The sequence below is a fragment of the Ptychodera flava genome, chromosome 9 (assembly GCF_041260155.1).
Source record: "Ptychodera flava strain L36383 chromosome 9, AS_Pfla_20210202, whole genome shotgun sequence".
Taxonomy (NCBI): domain Eukaryota; kingdom Metazoa; phylum Hemichordata; class Enteropneusta; family Ptychoderidae; genus Ptychodera; species Ptychodera flava.
The window spans coordinates 14,126,420-14,148,165 of record NC_091936.1 but is presented as its reverse complement, the minus strand read 5'-3'; the positions used below and the strand labels follow the sequence as shown (position 1 = coordinate 14,148,165).

Here is a 21,746-nt window from a genome sequence, read left to right as displayed (position 1 = left end):
TATGTTTTTAGAAAACCCGTCAAGGCAATTTTCTCATTGCTTCGGTGATTGTGTGCTCGTTGCTTCACCATTTCATCTACATTTAGATGTATACCTTGCTAGGAAGAAAAGTCACCGGCATTTTTCGGTGTCGGGTAAATTCAGCTGTTGAAAAAATGAAAGAAAAGCTCACCGCTTCTTGTCAAGAAAATCGGGAAACGTTTTTAACATTTTGCATTGTCTAAAAATTTATTGCGTGTTCCGTCTCGATTACCCTTCGATAAAACGAGTCAAAATACTTTAACCCGCATCCCATTCTGAACTCTCTCATTCACAGATATCCCGCTAGAAGTGAAAGTAAGTATGGTAGTGGACCAGCTCGGTGTACCACAGCATGTCTCCTTTAGGAAAACCAGCCTTGCCAGAACGGCTAGCATGTGGGTAAGGACGACCAGGGGATTATTCCAGGCGTCAGCCAGCAGTAAAATGGGAATGAAAATGTTTCGAAGTCACAGAGCCCTGGAAGAGGAACAGAAGAGACAAGAAGCCACGAACAAGTTTGTTATCCATCCGTTCAGTTCATTTAGGTAAAATTACTCACTGTTTTGGCAAAAGAGTCTAGATAATTTTGATGAAACATTTCTCGATAAGTTTTAATGCCTAAGAGCATGTCGAAACTTTCGAAGATTTCGCCGAAATCCTATATACACTTGCATATCGAAATTAAGTTTCTAAAGAGGTATATAGAGGGAGGCGGGGAGTTGATGTTATGGAATGTGTTTAAAATCGAGTGATATTTTTTAACGTACCCGACATATCATTGACTTGTAATATTTTCAGTTTTTATATCATGAGATTGCTGTTTTTTAAACTAACAGTCTTTTACAAATTACTACAAAAACTAATCAACGCTTTAAAAACATTGTAAACTGTGAAGGCTCTATATTGCAAAGTGCCTTTTGATGCACACACCGTGGCAACACAAAAATCTGCCACCTTTTTTGACGTTCCATTGATATGTTCTGCCCGTCAGATGGTACTGGGACATGTTTTTGGTTTTACTGCTGATTGTGACGCTGATCCTCCTACCTGTGAACATAGCCTTCTTTAGCGACGGCTTCAACTTGGAGTGGGTCATCATCAACTGCATCACGGACACCGTGTTCATGATCGACATTCTCCTCAACTTTTTCACGGGAATCGTGCACCATCAGAACGAAGAGGTTGGTAGGGGAAAAGCGCCCTCACGCGCACAACAAGTCACAGGTGGTTGGCGCATTTGAACCTAGTATGGGGATAAAAACCTCATTTGTAGGATCTTTGTCGCCTCACAACCTGTTCAAAATCACCGTTACCATGATTTTGTTCACCCCAAATTTTGTTCAAAGTATTGTATTGCAATAAGCCGATAGACATTCAATTCTGAACAGCAATAATTATATCCAGGTATATTTCGGGATTCGTATATCAATTACTTGTTTTGATTCACAAGTTTGACGGGAGATTTTCATGGTTATTGTGTTCAGAAAATGGTTAAATCTGGTTACAGAGTGCATTATGTAAAGTCTAGTGGAGCTCATTAAAGTTTGGCTGTCGCATGGTTTGAAATATGCATCCCAGACAAACTAACGAAAACAAAAACAGCATGTATTTTCCTTCAAATAAAGCATAAAAATGTTGTGTTTCCGTTAACCTCAGGTCGGTTTCATTTGAATGTGAACCAACAAAATGGGTAACAATGATGTTGATCGCATTGTCATCATGAGAGAGAGAGAGAGAGAGAGAGAGAGAGAGAGAGAGAGAGAGAGAGAAATGAACGATTACTCAGCTCAATCTGATGACTTGTCGCAGACTACGAACCAGTGATTTTTGGTTTCATACAGATAATTTTGTCCCGGCAAACGATAGCTTGCAGTTATCTCAAAGGCTGGTTCGTACTGGATTTGCTATCATCTTTTCCATTTGACTATTTGTACATTGGATTCAAAGGCGACAGTGATTACAACCAAACGGCCCTGACACTGAGAGCGCTGAGGTAAGCTATGTTACTCGCCCACTAGATTATAGCAGATGCAGTATAGATCGTCAAACTGAGCGGTGATATTTGCACTAGGTGGAATACCTACGAAGTATTGCTATACACGTCGGTTATTTTCTTGAAGCGTTTTTCACAATTGTCTTGTTATCGACGTTGAACATGTAGTGATGGGCAAAGAGAACTTCGATGAGCTACATAGTATGTTGATTTCATAGCCTTGTGAAACTTAAATAACCCTTCCATCCACCCCCTATTGATGAATTATGAAACGGTACGCGTGCAAGGATAGTCTATCAAATTATTATCCATCACACCATATCACTGGAATATAACTTCCACATGATGTTTCTGAGTTGGTACATAATGTAAACCTGATACTTGTATTCTACAAATTCACATTAACTTCTTTCTTATTTTTCTAATTTATTGAGGTTGACGAAAGTCATCAGCTTATTGCGACTTCTCCGACTGTCTCGGCTGCTGAGATACGTACATCGTCTCGAAGAGGTAAGATAAACGTCGTAAAACGAAGCCAATGTTGACATTGAATTGTACGACAACACTTGTACTTGTCCAGCATACGAAGCACAACGTCTGACAAACCATACCAATAATAGTCAGACTTGGTAGACATCTCAGCAGCGATGGCGACATTTCCACTTGCTCTTTGATGTTCTCATCGGCTGATAATCGCCTCACCATTAATAGCTTTTACCGAGAACAGCAAAGAACACACAAAGTCGGGAACGTCGTTGCATTCGATTTACATATAATCGGACTGATATAACAGATGTGCTTATCAACTTATAAACAACGTTCTCTTGTGACTAACATTGTACAGAGTTGAGATCAGGATAGAATGATAATAATTCAATGACACCTTCCCACCAATCTCTCTCTCTCTCTCTCTCTCTCTCTCTCTCTCTCTCTCTCTCTCTCTCTCTCTCTCTCGCTAACAGGTACTGCAAATCGAAAGTGCAGTCATACGCATAATCAATCTAGTGCTTGTGATTTTGATGTTGACGCACTGGAATGGGTGCATACAGTTCCTAATCCCGTTCCTCATGGAATTTCCCTCGGACTCATGGCTCGTCAGGGACGATCTCGTCGTAAGTATACCATGCTACTAGAAAGCCCCAATTTTTCATTTTCGTCATTGACATTAGTCATGCTTTATCAAACAATTATTCTGCCATCCAACGAAAACCTTTAAATGGAAGCTGCACAAGTAGAATTAACTTGAGAAAATACGGTTATTTTACGGTGTACAAGCAATTTTAATTAGATTTGTGAAGCAGACCTCTCATTGATTTGTCCTGTTCAGCTTCTGCCTTTCGTAGATCTATCTGTAAAGCCTGCTTTAAACTTTTTAATGCTTATTATCTTAATATTTGTTGTGAATATCGTTGCTTTTTTGTCCTTCGTTTTCAGTGTTTTTCTTTGTTTGTATTTTTCGGATTTACTTTTTGTAAAGTTGATTTTTACGGTGCCTGTAAATGGGCCTCTCGCCCGTAGGTTTGCCGAAATAAATAAATAAATAAATAAATAAATAAATAAATACAATATCACCATATCTCTGCATGTGCAAGTCTCAATATAATTACTCGTTTTGAAATATACAACTTCAATAATGCAGCCGTTCCATGTCAATGACATATCGTGGGAGATTGACAACCTGCGTCTTCTCTTTCGCCCGACAGAATGCCACCAAGTGGGAGCAGTACTCTTGGTGTTTTTTCAAGGCGATATCACAAACCCTGAGCATCGGTTTCGGCAAGTACCCGCCAGACAACATAGCCGAGATGTGGGCCACGACTCTCAGTATGATGGTTGGCGCCACCTTCTATGCTCTCTTCATCGGTCACATGTCGACTCTGCTGCTGTCAATCGACGCCTCAGGTCGATTCTACAACGAAAGGGTACATTTATACATTACATTGAAACTGTGCATCCGTACCTAAACATGCTTATCACGCCAGTAGAGCCACAGAGTTCTCAGATTAAATAACATACATACATACATACATACATACATACATACATACGAACACTAAAGATACCAAATAAATATATAATAAGTCGTGAGTTTCTGTAAGTATGGAAACCTTAGTAAATATTAAATCACTATAGCCTACATAGTTTGCCTTATACAGAGTAAATGTCTTCAATAAACAATTTCTCTTGATTTCGTATTAGATCAATCAAGTCAAAGAATACATGAGATATCGCAAACTGCCGATAGAAACCCAGAGGCGTATACTCGACTACTACGAGAGTCGTTATCAAAGACATTACTTCGACGAGGAATCGATTCTGCATGAACAGAATCATCCACTTAGAAAGGTATTGGTCCATCCAAGTCATTGATTTGGTTTTTGGTTTTGTGAAATTTATTCCATTCATTTCATCTTCCATTTTTTGCAGTTTTAAATTGTTACACGTGAAAGCATTATAATCAGGATTGGCGGGCCTGAGCATGAGCTTTAACACAAGACTACGATGGAAAACATTTTCAGAAATAACTTGTGAAGTCACTATAGTTCATCGGGTCATGTGGCCACAGTAAGCAATAAATAAATAAAGAAAGAAAGAAAGAAAGAGAAAGAAAGAAAAACACTGACATTACACATAAACAAGTCAACACGATTGGAACTAATTTTGGATAACTGTATGGTGAAGTAATGTCTAGTTAATCTGCATGTGTAAGCTTATCTGCTTTTAAGTTACTTAATGAGTAATTTGTAATATTGCAACATTCAGCTATAGGGCACCTAACATTTTTGAGAAATTTGAAAAATATGAATATCCAATTATCCCAAATTAGTTCCAATCGTGTAAGTCAGTAAGCTCCCAACCAACCAGTCATGTTTATCGCAATTCTTTGCGTTTTAATGGAGTTCACCGATAATCTAATAATTGTAAACGTTGAATGCAGTGTAGATGCATATAGTTAGGAACCTCCATGGTAGATGCAAGCCTGGCTTTGCCTATGAAACTCTTGTTTAAGCCTGAAATCACAGATGGTCAGGGAGATTCCGATTAGCACTTTTAACAAAATGTCTGTTCGACCAACCATTCCCAGTACTAGCTTGTCTGCGAGTTTGCGAATTGCTTGTCTTCACAAAGGTGAATGCACTGACAACGATCGTTGTGGCACTTTCCGTTTTCTTGTAATTTCTTTTAGGAAATTATCCAAATGAACTGCAAGCAGCTGGTCGGCAAAGTCGACTTTTTGAGCCAGGCGTCCCCGGACTTTACCTATGACGTCATCAAGAAGTTACACTACGAGGTCTATTTACCGGACGACCACATTGTCAAAGTTGGCGGTCGAGGGGATAGAATGTACTTCATTGAGCACGGCATTGTGGACGTTCTCGTTGGGGGCGAAGTAGTGGCTCAGTTAGCCGATGGAGATCACTTTGGAGGTACTGTACTATTGTGTTAACTACCACTTCGAAAATATCATCATAAGTTCAAAGCGATATAAGGGGCTCAGTTGTAATATCATTATTATTATCATCATCATCATCATCATCACATCAATTGTCACCATTATCGTCGTCGTCATCGCCTTTACAATTAACATAACCCTTTCATGAAGCACTTCTCCATTTTCTCTACGTGCTGTTGCAATGAAAGATTGAGACAAAATCTCGCCTGTTCAGGTAAAATTCATGCATTTGCGAAGGGAAGGATACTTGATGGGGAACTTCCCGTGATAGAGTGTGTCGAGGAAAATTTAGGCGCGGTAAGGCAGTGCGCGTCGTTATCACACGTGTACAGGTGTAAATATTGATGATGAAAATGATAATGATCACATAAATGTGGTACATTTGAACTCTGTCATCAAAGTGTTGCTTGCGAGGTTACTCATGATCTCAGTCGCAAATAAGATCAAACCATTGGACATGATGGTTTACTCTCTGCCTTGATTCATTCGCAGAAATCGCACTGCTGGTTGACGATAGACGCGTCGCCTCGGTGGTTGCCGTGGCTACCAGCTACGTCTTTTATTTGAAACGTGCCGACTTTGAAGACGGTAAGTGTGAAATGCTCGCTTCGAATTCCTCTTGAATATCAGGGTGTGTGTTTTTATTTGCAGATGTTAAAAATCGAATGCTTCGTTTGAATCGTCCCGTATATCGATGTCTTTCTAATCCAGAAACAGGCTTACCCTTTTCATATGGCAATAGTTATAAATATTTTTTTCTTTTGTGTCATTCCATTGGCTGCCTAACATCGTACAACAATAATTTGTTTCTTTAGAAATCATTTAACCCTAAAATTACTCTTTGCTATTTCATTTTGAAAAAAAATTTTGCAAAACAGTGTTGGCGGACTATCCCGAAATGCGCGCTCAGATGGAAGTCGTTGCCAGAGAGCGCCTGACGAAGATTGGCAAATTGCCAAATGTGGCGCCCCCTGCAGCCGATAACAAGTAAGTTGTCCCACTGTTTTCATTTATGTTTGACAGCTGCCACCAGTCGGCAAATGATGATACCAAAGCGAGTACATAACAATTAAATGCTGATATCCTCAGTGAAATTGAAGTGTTAGTGAATGCGATGTAAAGTTGGGGACAGTACACGAAAATCGTTTGTCCCGAGCGAAAAGATATTTGCTTTATCTGACAACCCCTGGGAGACAACTCTTGTCGGCAAACCTCATGGCTGTTGTAATCACATCAAAAGATTTATACTTGAAGAAACTTGTAGATTATTTGCTCAATAATTACAAGTTCTCTCCAAGGCTTGATTACCCAGGGCAAAGCCGATGAAACAGCTGGAAAAATGTAGAACCATCATTCCCTATTGGTGATTTTCATAGGAATACTAAAAATCGGACGGGTTTGTCAAGCCAAACCACGAATCATTCAGGAAGTATTGCTCTTGCTATGACTAATGAAAATCTGAAACTGTATTTCTGATGGTACGCACCTTGACACTGAAAGACATTTGTTTGCTCCAACTTTCCTGAACAAAACTTTCAACCACTGCTTTGACATATCAAGAATGAAAATCTGGGGTTACTGTGCTAATTTTGGTTCAACAGAAGAAAATTGCCTGGCATTTACAGACTCGAGAAATTCAAAACTACTGCAATCTCTGTGCTAGCTCTACAAGGAAAAGTAAAATTTTCGATTTTCACAAAAATAAGCCTGTCCAAACTTCAGTTACTGTATGAGCTTTGAAGGGAGCCCCCCCCCCCCCCCCCCCAGTGGTAGACCAGAAAAGAATTGTAAAATTTGAGTCTTGATATATGCCTAAGACGCAATCTACCTTACCATAAGACTCTAGCGTTGAATAAATGTTGGAGGACCCTATCTATGGGAAATTTCCAGTGGTCAGATATGCAAAAAATATCCTTTAATTGTAGCTCATTTCATCCTCTATGACAAATCGTTATTAACATACAATTTCCTCAACAGTGATACAGCTAGTACTACAAGCTCAATGAGATTTCGTGGCACTCTTGAGCCTCAGAGTCAGCGTCTGGGGGAGTTGAGCAGCTTGATAGACGAGGAAGATGAGCTTGTGATGAACCAGGCAAGCCACAACAGAGTCCTACCACCTATCATTGTAAGACATACAGAAGAGTCCCAAACAGTCAATGAAGTCACCCCTCCAGTGGACAATTGAGATGTGATAATACTCCCTCTGGTGGTCAATGACAGTATGGTGATGAGCTGTAACGACATAATTAGGTAGTGCAGAATAGCTAACTATGGCCAGCAAAAACTGATTGTGGACAGCTTTTCATCAAACACAAGTAACTCCTGAAATATGAATCTAATACCCCAACTCATCAGAAATGTAATGCAAATAGATTTTCTATGGGGAGTAAAAATTCCAGTAATCAAAGTTTGTCCAACTTCAAATAAAAAATAAAAAAAAAGTTTTTTTGATAAATCTGCGTTCTTTATTCAATTGAGAAACTGAACATTGAACACATGCATACATAACTACTCGTCAATAAAGTAGAAATCTTGAACATCTCTGCACACACTTGTGAAATTATCTCTGCTATTCACAATGTAAAATGGGTGATCTATGTTGTTGTTACATAGTATTTTATCATGATAAGAAAGACTATCCGAAAACACTTGGACGCAGTATTTGCTTTAGATTCACTCACTAACATCCAAAATTAGGTATCATTCTTTTGGTCAAACACAAAGAACCTACAAAATGCCAAATGTCATTCGCCCACTGAGGACATGAAGGAGCCTTCATGGATGTCGTCCAACAAAGAAAGTGCATGGTTGGTTGGTTGCAAACAATATACATAACTTTTACACTGATGAATTCATGCAAAAAATTCTAATATGTACATTTTAAGTTTTCATTTTCCATTTTGAGGACTTTCAGTTTGCTTTGCTTGTTTGAGCTGACACTGCCTGTACACACTTGGCCATGGTCTGGGACGCCCGGCTGATACTATTAGTCATGTAGAAGTCTTTCAGATGTAGCTGGCTTGGTTCTAAGGGTGAACTTGACATCTTTGGTGCTACACTCTGTTGGCAGAATTGAAAAGAAATGTCACTTTTTGTTTATGTCAAACAGGATAATTGACATGTAGTTGTGAAAATTCATATAACATGTCGTGTTTTTTTAAAGAACTCTTACAGTGTTTTGTTACATGCTGTACCTAGGTAAATTTTACCAAGTTTCCCTTATCATGTAAACCTGGGATCCCTATAATGTATCGATGCAATCATATTAGATGACAGTAGGAATGCTACTGGAATTACCAAAACCATATACCTGTGTCTTTAAACCTTGGCAAAAACACAGACTTACAGTCAATTGTCTCTATGAAACATATTGACTTCATGGCAAAACATCAAAAAGATTTGTGTTACAGAACAGTCATTCCTATACAAGGGAAGGATTAAAGTATTCAGTAACTACACAACACTGACTCATGGACACAAAAATCATCGCAACTAAATCCTGAGCTTCAAATCACCTTATGCACAGAGAAGACTCTTTACCCATTGTACATGATGTTAACACACATGGTAGAATTCTGCCATGTCGAAGAATACCATTCTAAATACTTTATTATTTACTGAAATTTTCAATGTGAAGTAGTGCATTACAAAATCTTTTCAACACATTGCTGAGACAGTCTGTGCTTACTTTGGCTAAATCATGTGCTTGTTTGAAATAGTTGGCTTCCTCCACATCACCATATCTGGTCAGATTAGGGGAGACTTCGGTCAGCCGTCTCCTGACTTCATGCAGTTCATCGTAAGGCAGGGCATGACCCAACACTTCCGACAGGGCTCGGATGATCTTCCAGTCCTCTCTGGCAAAGCCTGGTGGCGAAACGGCAAGTCTGGAAAGAAGGAGAGATATTGATGAATGAGTCACGACACTGATTAATGTAAAAGATACGACACACAATAATACAGTTAAATATACTGGTAATATTTCTTGAACCTGAAAACTTTACCATTATATTCCCATTTTTATGCAACTATACTCAGAATGTAAAAATTGTTTACAGCTTGAAACAAATCAGATGCAAATGAACTGATTCAGCTTATACGAAAAGAGAAACTCTGTCTGCTGCAAAGAGCAGATCAGTTCATTTTAAATTTATATTTGTATGCAAGGTTTGTCCATTGCAAAAGTGAAAATAAATCCCTTGACTACCTTGAATGCTGGAAATTTCCTGCGCCATAATATATTATCGTACACCTTGAGTGCCGGAAATTCCAGTGAGATCGTAAGATGTTATCTTTTACCTTTGGTGTATAGGGTTACATTGGCAATGCTAATCAAGATGTTAAGGTTGGGCATGTCATTACTATTAAATAGATTGTACTGTGTGTACAGACACTACAGCAGTCCACCAACTAATGGGTTTATAGTGACACTATCTGTCTGACGGCTAGTGAAAACCTACTTTGTTTGCTGTGCTCTGCCCTCTGTGTTGACGTACGTCCCTGTCTTCTCTGTGTAAGCAGCACCGGGCAAAATGGCGTCAGCCATCGACGCTCCGGCATCGCCGTGGTGGCCTTGGTAAATCACAAAGCAGTCCTCTGGAAGATCATCTCTGGTTATGGTGCCCTCATCAGCTCCAAGCAAGAAAAGTACTTTTGGTGGGTTGTTGCGGATGGCATCAACACCTGTTTTGTATCCAAGGTCAAGAGCAGCCACTTGACTGGCCACCTGTGGGACACAGATTGTAACACCTTTAATCACTTGACACTATATGCCAAAAGCCCATCTCTCTTTTACCAATATAAGTTCATCACTGTCAAGTTTTTGTCAACTCCACAGATACACCTCTTGTCATACATTACAAATATTCCATGATGTATGAAAATGTATTGCTGATAACACAGCCTAATTGTCATTTTAGACATCTAAATTATGGAATCTGAACCAATACCTGATGAATTTACATGAAGGCATTTTTGCAGTAGTCAAATTCTTGCACTTGCATTTGTCACACATGAGTGTAAATGTTTCAATGACATAATCTGTAATTGATATCGGAAATCATGTCATCAGCATAAGTAACGTGTTATAGTGTATATATATGTTGTGAGCTCTGATGATTGACTATTCAACAAGTTTCAGAAAGCAGAAAAACAATTTGAAAAGAAAGCTACTATCTTTTAAATTAATATTAAGTTTTAATTTTTCCGGGTATCCATGTTTGACCTGTGTCCAATATGTCTAAATTCAAGGATAGTCTTGAAATTTATCAGGGATGACTCACCCTGTGGAGTACGTTGAGCACTCTCCAGTCGTCACCAGCCTGACTGGATGACCTTGCATTCTGTGCTATGGATGTCACTGAACTGAGGATAGACTGGCCGTCAGCTCGCTGCAAAGCACCACTGCAACAACAACCATTGGACGCTTGGCAGCAGCTAGCTTCTTGGAGAAGGGGTGCTTTCCAGAGGCTATGTCACTGAGAATATTGGTGGAGTCACCGAGATGCTAGGATGGTGGAAATGAGAGTTCGAATTAGCACACTTTATTGGAATTTTCAGCCAGAAGCTGCATAAGTGCAAATGCTATCATAGATAGTAATTTCAAGACACAATGCGATTGAATATATATACTAACTTAACTGTAATAAATCTCTTTTATTTAGCAAAATTATTACAAGTAGTGATGAAGGCCTCACACAGAGAAAAATATTCACTAATTTAACTAATGCAAATGATTCAAAAATTGTTTGTTTAACAGAACTTGAGTGAAGAACATAACCTTCTTCGCTTGTTAAGATAAAATAGAAGGTGGTTTTTGCTCTTTACAAAAAGACATTGACATCAAAATTGGAGCTGAATTATGGATCTGAGCGCTTGCTTTCAGAGAGGGGTTTACACTGCAGACAGAATGGGTAAAACCCAGAAATTCAATGGACCATGGTACAAACAAAATCACCCGCAGAAATGCAAGGAGATCAATGTGTATTCCTGTGCTTTAGTTTATCAACATATATTTGTTTGTACCGCTATAATACATATCTTCAGGGTCCATTTTCCACATAGCACAGTCGTGGTCAGAGTGACATTCTATTTGGGAGTATGCTGATAGGGATCTTACCTCATATGTGTATGTCAGATCAACTTGAGAGCCAACCACAGCCACATCTAACTCATTATGCATCCAGCACTTCCTGAGCCTTGCATTGAACAGCGGTGCTTCATACCTGGGGTTGGTGCCAACTAGTAGCACCAAGTCTGCTTCTTCCACACCAGCAATACTGGTGTTCAGTAGGTAGCTAGATCTCAGGTCAGTGCTACAACACAAACGCCATGAAGTTTGTAATGAAACAATGCATGAAATATTCACCTGTATTCTCCTCCCTAGATTTAGAGTGAAATCCCCTTCCTACAATATGGCGACAGTTAACCATCCTAAGGTCAAGGTTTGTTCAAAGACTGGCTAATATTTGACATTGCTAAAGTTAGAATTATCTCCTACAAGTTACTATTGATTATCCTTTCAATGCCATCACTACTCCAAATGTGGACCGTTAATTGATATAAAAAAATTACGTTAACTGTACACTTTTTAACTTGAAACTTGAATCTGTGATGTTTCTGGGTTTTTAATAACCAGAAAAATGATAAACTTCATGAAACTTGAAGATTAAATGAGATTGTTTTGTTATAATTTTGAATCTGTTAAATGCCTTGTCACTTTTACATATTAATTTTTTACTATGACATTGGAAAAATGGGCTTATTAAAGAATCGATCCTCTAAGCATAGGGCAGAAATTTAAGTCAGTGTCTGTGGTAAAGGAAACCAGGTTTCAAAATCATGCCTGAGGAAAGACAAGTGATTGACAAACATTTAAGGATAAACTGTGCTTACCCAGCTCCATCCATTGGGAATATTTCCTCTGTACAAAGTGCTTCACTGTCCAGTTTGTTGAGAAGATCTTTCAGGGATACAAGTGCCTGAAAAGAAAACACACCAGGCAAAATTTTACCCATTGAAGAGAAAAAAATAAACCTACATAAAAGAAAAGAGTGACAGAAGAAAACTTTGGCTGACTTCTGATGCTTGTATTTGAAGGTTTTCCTGATGAGAATTCAGAAATGATAGAAGAAAAAATGACCACAGAGATTCTTTTGATAGAAATTTTTTTGTTCAAAGAAAGGTAACCATGATAAGATGTACACTATTTCTGCACGGGCTTGCTGCCTTGAAGGAATTTTATGTAAACGTTTTAGAACGTCAAGAGCTGATAAGAGATGAAAGGGTAGGTATCAGTAGTAGCCATACCTCAGCATCAACCAATCCACCAGCAATGGCAGCCACTTCATCGCCGCTGACCTTTGACATCACGTTGGCAACCACCACCAAGGCATCTTCCCAGGAGCATGGTGTTAGGAGGCCCTCGTTGTTCTTCACCATCGGGGACGTCAGTCTCTGCCGTTTCAGACCGTCATATGCAAATCTTGTCTTATCAGAAATCCACTCTTCGTTGATGTCCTGGACATAACAGGAATAATGATGTGCAAAGTGATATTTCTGGTCATATTCTATGACATTGTTTTGAAAATGATCAGAAAAGAATGATCAGAAAGATCAGGCCAGTGTCCAATTGTTTCAAATTTCCTTAGGGTGAAGCTGTTTGCAAAAACACGCATTTTTCAAACAATAATATCCTTTCACTGATTTTATACAATATACTTTTGTTACTAGGCAAATAAACATAGGAACATAAGGTATTCAAGGAGACTGATTTCTGTCATTTAATTCATGTCATATCTTACATGATTCAACATGTAATGCCAGGTTTATGTAATACCAAATGCAGCTTATCTTCCTAAGTGCATCTGTGTTCAAACCTGCGAAAACTGAGGGCCCACAAGTCACAGAATTCATCCACTTTCTGACAAAGATTTTGCCTGGCATTAAATCTTTCTGGAAACACATGTGGTGTGAGTGGACCTTCTTTATTGAATTTTAAACCTTGCAATAGCCTCAATTACACCACCCACCTCATGCAGCCTGGGTAGAATTCTCATGACTTCACCAGTTCTTGTACTGACCACAATGTTACTGCCAACAGCATCAAGAACATCCACTGATTCTGTTTTCCTTGTTTCCCACGGTCTTGATGTGAATGCGTACGGTTTGGATGTCAATGCTCCAACGGGACATAAATCTAAGCAAAATAAGTGGAAAAAGTAAATGTTTTGCCCTCACAAAGGGCATTAGGGGCCTTAACTCAATCAACACTAGGTCCATTCATATTGTAGTCTATGGCAATGCTTGAACCTACAGGGGTAATAAGCATGATGAAATTACATTGTGTGAAATTCATTTCTTGGAATCAAGCAGGTAGAGTCTGTTATGAAGTCATTTTGGAGCAAGTTCAGAACACAGGACCTGGTAGTAAAGTGATTTATATTGTTAGATAATTTTTTTTCAGTGATGTTTCTTGATTCAATACTTAGCTAACTAATTGTATTGCTTCATTGTGTGGTGATTGGTGTACATTGGCTAGTCTGATGTCACTAATGTCGCATTGTTCAGAATTTTGATTGTCTAAATTTTTCATATAAAGTCTTTTACCTGAGATGTCTAATATACATTGTTTATTTTGTAAGTCAAAAACTAACCAATGCAAATTAAAATGAGCAGTTTGTGGGTTTGAAAGAATTCAAATGTTCTGGCCCCTCTACATCAAGGTGTGTACTACCTTAATTTTGATTTTTGTAAGTCAAAAACTAACCAATGCAAATTAAAATGAGCTGTTTGTGGGTTTGAAAGAATTCAAATGTTCTGGCCCCTGTACATTAAGGTGTGTACTACCTTAATTTTGATTGGCTGAGAAAGCAAACGTACAATTGTATTTCTGGAAGCAACTCTTGGTTTTAGATATGGTCGGCAGCACTTTCTCTCCTGAGATTTATTAACTGAATGCACAACATTGTATTTACCAACATCTTTGTGATCTTTTGCAGTTAACCACATTGTATGTTTACTCACCAATAATATTTCCAGACATTTCTGACATAAACATCTTTTCTACGTAGGTGCCAATCTATGAGAGAAATTCATTTGAATGTACTTCAGTGGAAATTGGCTGATAAACAACAAATGACTAGACTTTCAAATGAGAAGTGGGTGGTTCAAATATTCAACATGACAAAAAAATCTGTTAATATCAAATCATCACTTTTCATGTCAATATTTCATTATGTCAAAAATCAAGTGTGTCAACAGTAAATTATGAATATTGGCAGTTTTGCTATACAGGCAAATAATCTTTGCTAAGCAGGCTCTACAAGGCTGTGTTTACTAGGAATTCAACGGTTTGCCTTTCACACACATATACCTCTGACACAAATCAAGAATTCTGCACAAACTCATGCAAAACACTAACCTGTATGCTGCCTCCCCTTCCAGTGGTTCCAAGATCTTCTACACCTGCAATTTCATTCCCAAATCTAACAGATATAAACATAATCAATATTGTCAAGCTGATATCGATGCTGTGATTTCTTGTACTTCAAAGTTCTACCCTACAAACACTATTATGGGCTTTCATTTTCATATGAAAGATCTTGTTGCATATGCATGGCAGGGTACAAAATATCATTTCTTGTATACAGATAATGTTGATCTTATTCTTAAGAAAGTTATGAAGACATGAGAAAATGCATCAATTTATGAGAAGTATTGATTATAAATTCTTTGTGTCGCTGCCTAAATGAACTCATATTACATTGTTAAACACACCAACCATAAATTCTTAACAACAGTGTCTTGATCTAATCTAAGTGCTTGTAAGTACATCTCTGTGTACTACAAGCTATGTTACAATACAGCTAATGCCTTACCTGACACATCTTGTACAGTGAATGCATCGGGTCATTATTGTTTTAACTAAGGGTCCTATATTTTTGTCTTCAACAGCTCTTTTGCCGGTAAATGCATTGTCAACAAATCTGCTGCGATCACTGCCAAATGCCATTGACTGGTCCTGAAATAAATTGGGTGCAATTTTAATTTATAGCAAACCTGTTATCAAGCAGCTGTTCCAGGTCATGCTCAATCAATCTTTCACTGAAATAGGCAGTTGACATTTTACATTCAAATGTTGGTAAAATTTTGGTTGTGCAAATTTACTATTAAAAGTTGATAATTTAGGCACCATGAGAATAAATCATGTTACTAATGGTATCCTGTCATTTAGTTTGCCAGTGAAGTCACACTTGGAGACAGCAAAAGTGTAACTGTGGTTCCTAAATCATGTACATTTATTACTAACTGGCCAACACACTGACCATCAATCAACAGGACAGATTCAAAGGTATCCAGAGAGATCCTGCATTTGAGTCTAATCTCTGTGGCTATTAACACTAAATTGTACAAGTCTGCCAAGTCAGGAGAATGAAAGATTAACTGTTTTTTGCCAAAACTGGAAATCAAAGACCCCTGACAGGTCAGAAAAAGACCAAATTCTGTCTTCTTAGATTTAATATACATGTATGTATATTTTTTTCCAGCGTAGCAGAACATGCATAACTTTACTATCTAGAATTCCATACTCACTCACTTATTTTCCAACTTGTGAAAATTTTTCTTGTAAAGAGCAAGGCTGAAAAGTGTTTTGACAATTTTCAATCTTCAGGGTTTTTTGCCTTTTCATTACAATCACACACTGGTACCTATCATTTAGTTAGACAAGGCAAATACAAACCTGCAGATCACACTCTCCGCCCTGATCACAGATTGGACAGTCAAGTGGGTGGTTGACCAACAAGAACTCCATTATGCCCTCTCTGGCTCTCTTGGTCATCTCAGAATTGGTTTTGATACGCCAGCCTTTCATCACGGGCATGGCACAGGCTGCTTGTGGCTGGAAGCAATCACGAAGTTATAAAATCAGATCACTTGTCAAGTTCACATCGGAGGTAAAAAATTTAAATTTCACTACCGAAGTATTACCACTGTGAAACACTGCTTAACCCTTTCACCACCATGGTTTGTCTCAAATCCATTGTTTTCTATGGTAAAGTTGGACCTGTACACAGGGAGCTGGGGGTGAAAGGGTTAAGCAGGTGTCCCACATTTCTAGAATGATTTCACTGCAGGATGAATGGATGAGAAAATGCAGAACTCACACACAGCAAACATATGGAGGCTGGTCAGAGAATTAAGTTTGAAAATAATACGGATATGAGCCTCATTCTTAGTTGCATGGGAAGGAAACTGGAATAAACATTTGATGAAGATGGCCTTGTGTAGGTGATTATTCTTGATAAATTGCAACACAGTACTGATACATATGCCACCTGTTTTACATTCCAGTTACAACAACTGGAAGTTACATAAGATTATGAGAAATATCACTGTTGTATCATTACACTGCAAGCTTTGTATTACCTTGGGTATCTTCTCCACCTCTACCAGACACATTCTGCAGTTACCAGCAACGGACAGCCGGTCATGAAAGCAAAACCTTGGGATCTCTACACCGACCATTGCACAAGCCTGTAGCAGTAACAGAGCAAAGTATGTTAGGAAACAGTCACATGGAATATTCCCTTGTGAGAATGATGAGCTATGAAACCTGCCTTGAGAAGCACTAGTTCTGATATTCAGGATAATGACAGCCACTTTATGTCAGAAAGGTCATCCCTACACAAAACCCACCCAAAATATTCAATAAAATGGATGATAGTCCACATTAATGAATTTTGTACTGAAGGATATCTTACATGTATATACAAATTTGTATTTTACACACCCTGTATCAAAGTAACCAAATTATACAAAAGTACTTGATCATTTGGAAGCAATTATGTTCAAGAAGTATGAAAAGATTATTAACAGTACCCTTTGATGTCTTTGACCTGTTATATGTGATGCAGTAAAAAAATACAGTCACTAAAACTAGTTGAATAGCTCAATTAACAGTGAATAAATATGACAATATTTATTGGCGAATTCATTTTTTACAAAGTTCTTACCTGTAGAATGGTTGTGCCAGGATCCACCAGTACACGTTTGTCATCGATAAACACTTCAACCTTCTCTGGAGCAGGTGCTGCGGTAGAGTTTAGCCTCTGACTAGCCGGTAAGATGGCCAGTCTGGAGGAGGTACTCCAGAGTCTGGCTAAAGGTGAGCACGCCCTCAACATGATGATAACCTGTAATGTATTGAGTAAGATATCAGGGCCTTAAAATAACGCTGGTCCGAGTTCCCGGACCAGCAATTTTTTATCCCAGACCAGTATAAAATTACCCCTAAAAAGTCCGCGGACCAGTACAAACGGGAGCCAATTTATTTCGCTAGGGAATTTCCAGTGTTTTTCCCGGTTGTGTTCTAGTGTCTTTTGATGCAAAATTAGAAACTACGTCCCCCAAAATACGTGGGACGCATTAATATCAGGCCGAGAATTTCACTTAAGAGTCCATTGTGAGACTACGTCTTCTACTAGCTCTTACAGGTTATTGCTTCTTTTAAGTCAATCAAACATTTAAAATGTAGTCTATTTCTTTCATCACAACGTAAACTCTAAAGGAAAATCAGTTACTCTGTTACAGTCTGCGATTCATTATATGAGCAAGGCGATGTGCGTCCACTAGTCACTGCACTGGGCCCTGGGACAAAAATCAAATGCCAGGCCACGTACTCATTTTATATGTAAAATGTAGCGTGGTAAAAACCAGACCATAGCCTCACCTAAAAATATCATCAACTCCAAAATTGTGTGAAAACATTATATCTCTGTCCATCAATATAGTATTTTGCGATAAATTTCTCTGGAAGGAGTCTCATTATAACTTTCCGATCGTCCATAGCAACTTTGCAAGCAAGCTTCAGAATTTAGAAGGTCACCATGCTGAATTCCTTATACCGGTATATAGTCAAGACCCCCTAGCTTGATTGTAGCTGACCTGAACAAGAACTGCCTAGCTACTCAAAACAGTGTAATGGCAATTTGCTATTGCTATCAAAGGGAAAAGAAGTTCCTCTCAGATATTTTGTGTTTTCAACCTATTTTTTGCAATTTAAGTGGAAAAGAATCAACTGCTGGGCAGTTATAAAAATGAAGTAATAGTTAAAACAAAACATGTTAAGTATGTGTACAAGAACTTGAGAAAACTACCAAGTAAATGTTTAAGCAGTGTGTCTGTATTACAAAGATTGACAGTTTTTGCTGTATGTAAATCCCAAGCAAATCTGATAGAAATGCGTATATAACACAAGTACGAGAAATGAATCATTCTTGTATTGTTATGCAAATTTTTGAGGACCATTGGATTGAACCTTCGGACCAGTGCAAAAAAACAGGTCACTGGTCCTGGGACCAGTGGGAAAAAAGGAAAATTTTCAGGCCCTGGATATGACAGGTAAGTGAACAAATTATATTTGATTTGTACACTGCATGACAGCCATGACTTACTTCAGTGTTGTACCTTTATATCTCTGCTGTGAATGCAACCCAAAACTTTTCTGTTCATGTAAGTCAAAGAGTTGTCATTAACTTATTACTTCCCCATCTGTTGAGTCAGTTGTATTGAGATAAAACTACACGTTTTGACCTACTTAGCATGGCATGATATAGCAGTTCAAATGATCAAGTCTTTTGTTAAAATGCAAAACATGACACATGCTATGCCTCACTGGTTTTTGACCAACTTGACCTGATGATGGCATATGAACTTGGCAGAACAAGGGTCAAAGGTGAGAAAAGTTTCTGGACAAAATCAATGATGACATATAGGGCCTTCCTGTAAAGCAAGACCTCATCTGGGAATTAGTATCATCCCTGATGAGCACAGCTGCTTCGAGACATTGTGATTTTTTGAAAACTGAATATTGTATCTTTCAGCTCTAACTGCAACTTAATGGTCAACCATTTGTAAAGTGCACAAAAGTTGTTGGGCATGGCAGAAATATTGGTTGGAAGTCCTGATCATCTGTTCCAGTTAACTGGTGTGTTTACTTAAGATTGCATGAACACAAATTTCAAATTGAAGAACGGAATCACTACTATTGAAAGCATTTTCTTTTAAGTTTCACTGTGTACCACCTCAGAAAGGATTCCTGCATGCCCCCTCGGCAACTTTCTTCTTTCTACGGTATACACCACATACCTAATTAATAAGCATCCTAAACAAACCTAAATCCACATGTAGCACAGCAGAATAGAGCTGTATGTTATTGGCTACGCCTCCCACCACAGCCTTGCTCACTGCCATAGGCTAAACTGCTGACTCTTGCATCATTTTCATGGAGGGCGGTTTGCCCAATGAAAACAGGCGGGTTTGAATCCAAAACTTACTGTGGGCTTTGCTAAGTTTACAACCATGGCTGAGCACATCATGCACCTAGATGATGTAGGTGTGCTTAAAACGAAGATCAACACAAGTTATGGATTCAAAATCAGCTGTAGTAAACAGGCATACATCCATGAAAGTGATGTGAGAGTCCATGGCTTAGCCTTTGGCAGTCAGCAGTGCTGTGGTGAGGCGCAGCTGGTAACAGCCCTGCTATGCTGAGCCAGCACTAACCAGCTACTTCTAAAACTCTTTCAAGGATACTTGTGATATGCTTCCGCCGGGGAATTCTCAAGAGCATTACTGTGCCTTTAGTTACAATAGGGCCTAACGGAAGTCATGGGTTTCTTCTATTGCAACGGTAATCAAAATCGTAATGAAATCTTAATGACACTGCTCCGAATTAGATCTGGAACCTGACTTCATACTTGACCCAGAGAGAAGGTCATCAGTTAAAATGGAGGCAGAGGTAGAAACACAACAGGTTGCATGGAGTATAGCTACGTTTTCTTAAGCAAGGAGTTTCCTATTAGCAATATAATTTAACCATCAGTAGGAAAGCACGCTGAAATCACACAGAAGTATATGATGGTCACTTAGGCAGCAGACGTGCAATACATCTTTGCTGGTCATGGCTGCAGACTGCGACACAACCCTAGCCAAAATTTGGGTTCGTTGTCGCGTTGCACAACAGACATTTGCACTTCATTGAGCTAAATTCCATGGTTTTCCGTCAAACGGTTAAACATAGTATAGTTACTACAGTTTTGATGCAGGCATTTCATAAATTTACCGGTGGCTTTCTCAATATGAACTACTCACCTGCCTGGCTTCTGACCAGCGCAGAGTTTAACACCAAAATGGCGACAGCGACGCACTGAATGCCGGGACGTTATCTAATATACTGCCTTCGACCTTGGGGGCGCAGTTTACCTCGACGTGCGTCACGAATCACCGCGTTAATACATTGAATGCAAATACATTATATTTCACTTATAAGATGATGAACAAAACTGAGTATTTTATCACAAAGTTTTCAAGTCTTGTAAGACTTGAAGGAGAAGAATGCATCCTGAATGCATTCATATGATGATCTATGTAATTAAACAGCTAATTATTTGTTTTACAGACAAGACACATTGTAATTTTAATGCATTCACAGTTATGTAGATGTGTTTTATTTGTGACTATTTTGAAATAAATTTATCTTTTTCAAAAAAAAAAAAAAAAAAAAAAAAAAAAAAAAAAAATAATCACCACGTTATCAAAGTTTACAAAGTTTTCAAGCCTTGTAAGACTTGAAGGAGGAGGATGCACCCTGAATGCATTTATATGATGATCTTTAGTCTGATTTTTCAAGACAAGTTGCAATGTAATTTTGACACATTCACAGTTATGTAGATTTGTTTTATCTGCTACCTTGTTAGAATAAAGCGGTTATATTTTTCAAAAAAAAAAGAAAAGAATCGCAGACTTACTTTTACGTCTATGGTCACAACAGATATTGGCTTTTTCCTCAGTTCCGTGGGTAGAAGGGATTGTGGTGAAACGAAAAGAAAAGATAAGGGCCTGGACATAATTAACATTGGGATGGGGAGGTTTGGTACTTTTCAAAAACTCGATACCTCGCAAAATATAGTGTGGTATAAATACTAATTGAAAAATACATGATGATAATGAAGGGAGGAGAAAAGAAGGAGGAGGGGAAAGAGGAGGTGAAGGAAGATAGTGACGATGAATAGGATATTGATGGAAGTTACGAGGGTGGTAGCAGTGCTTCTGAAGGTGATGGAAGTGGCGACGTCTGTAAATTTAGCAGTGGTAGAGACTGATTCTGTACTTTTTTCACTAATTGCAGCAGAAGTGATAGAGAACGATTCATTACTTTCCGTGTTGGTTGGTTTGTTTCTTTACAAATTGCTGTTACATCGATAGAAAGTGATT

The 21,746-nt window shown here is 38.5% G+C and overlaps 2 protein-coding genes across 2 annotated transcripts; one reads left to right on the top strand and one right to left on the bottom strand.

The window, feature by feature from the left end:
• The first annotated feature begins 425 nt into the window (after positions 1 to 425).
• LOC139140073 (potassium/sodium hyperpolarization-activated cyclic nucleotide-gated channel 2-like) lies at positions 426 to 7,877 on the top strand. The gene is made up of 11 exons (XM_070709080.1): positions 426 to 566; positions 1,013 to 1,202; positions 1,863 to 2,014; positions 2,449 to 2,524; positions 2,977 to 3,126; positions 3,718 to 3,936; positions 4,214 to 4,360; positions 5,202 to 5,442; positions 5,961 to 6,056; positions 6,347 to 6,455; positions 7,446 to 7,877. The coding sequence occupies exons 1-11, from the start codon at positions 466 to 468 to the stop codon at positions 7,654 to 7,656; spliced, it is 1,692 nt and encodes a 563-aa protein (XP_070565181.1). The 5' UTR covers positions 426 to 465; the 3' UTR covers positions 7,657 to 7,877.
• Positions 7,878 to 7,913: 36 nt separating this feature from the next.
• On the bottom strand, positions 7,914 to 20,694 carry LOC139140072 (NADH-ubiquinone oxidoreductase 75 kDa subunit, mitochondrial-like). Its single transcript, XM_070709079.1, is given in 16 exon segments — positions 7,914 to 8,531; positions 9,160 to 9,358; positions 9,932 to 10,197; positions 10,754 to 10,878; positions 10,881 to 10,977; positions 11,590 to 11,785; positions 12,366 to 12,451; positions 12,780 to 12,989; positions 13,502 to 13,668; positions 14,496 to 14,550; positions 14,893 to 14,956; positions 15,350 to 15,492; positions 16,213 to 16,371; positions 16,899 to 17,006; positions 17,486 to 17,665; positions 20,625 to 20,694. Coding segments are annotated over 15 exon segments (2,196 nt in total). The 5' UTR covers positions 17,657 to 17,665; positions 20,625 to 20,694; the 3' UTR covers positions 7,914 to 8,381.
• Positions 20,695 to 21,746: the final 1,052 nt, after the last annotated feature.

Bases quoted from the DNA above. Each gene is read 5' to 3' on its own strand.
- LOC139140073 (XM_070709080.1), top strand. From the start codon at position 466: ATGGGAATGAAAATGTTTCGAAGTCACAGAGCCCTGGAAGAGGAACAG. The intron at 1,203-1,862 runs GTTGGTAGGGGA...GGTTTCATACAG, and splicing joins TGCACCATCAGAACGAAGAG to ATAATTTTGTCCCGGCAAAC. The intron at 4,361-5,201 runs GTATTGGTCCAT...AATTTCTTTTAG, and splicing joins AGAATCATCCACTTAGAAAG to GAAATTATCCAAATGAACTG.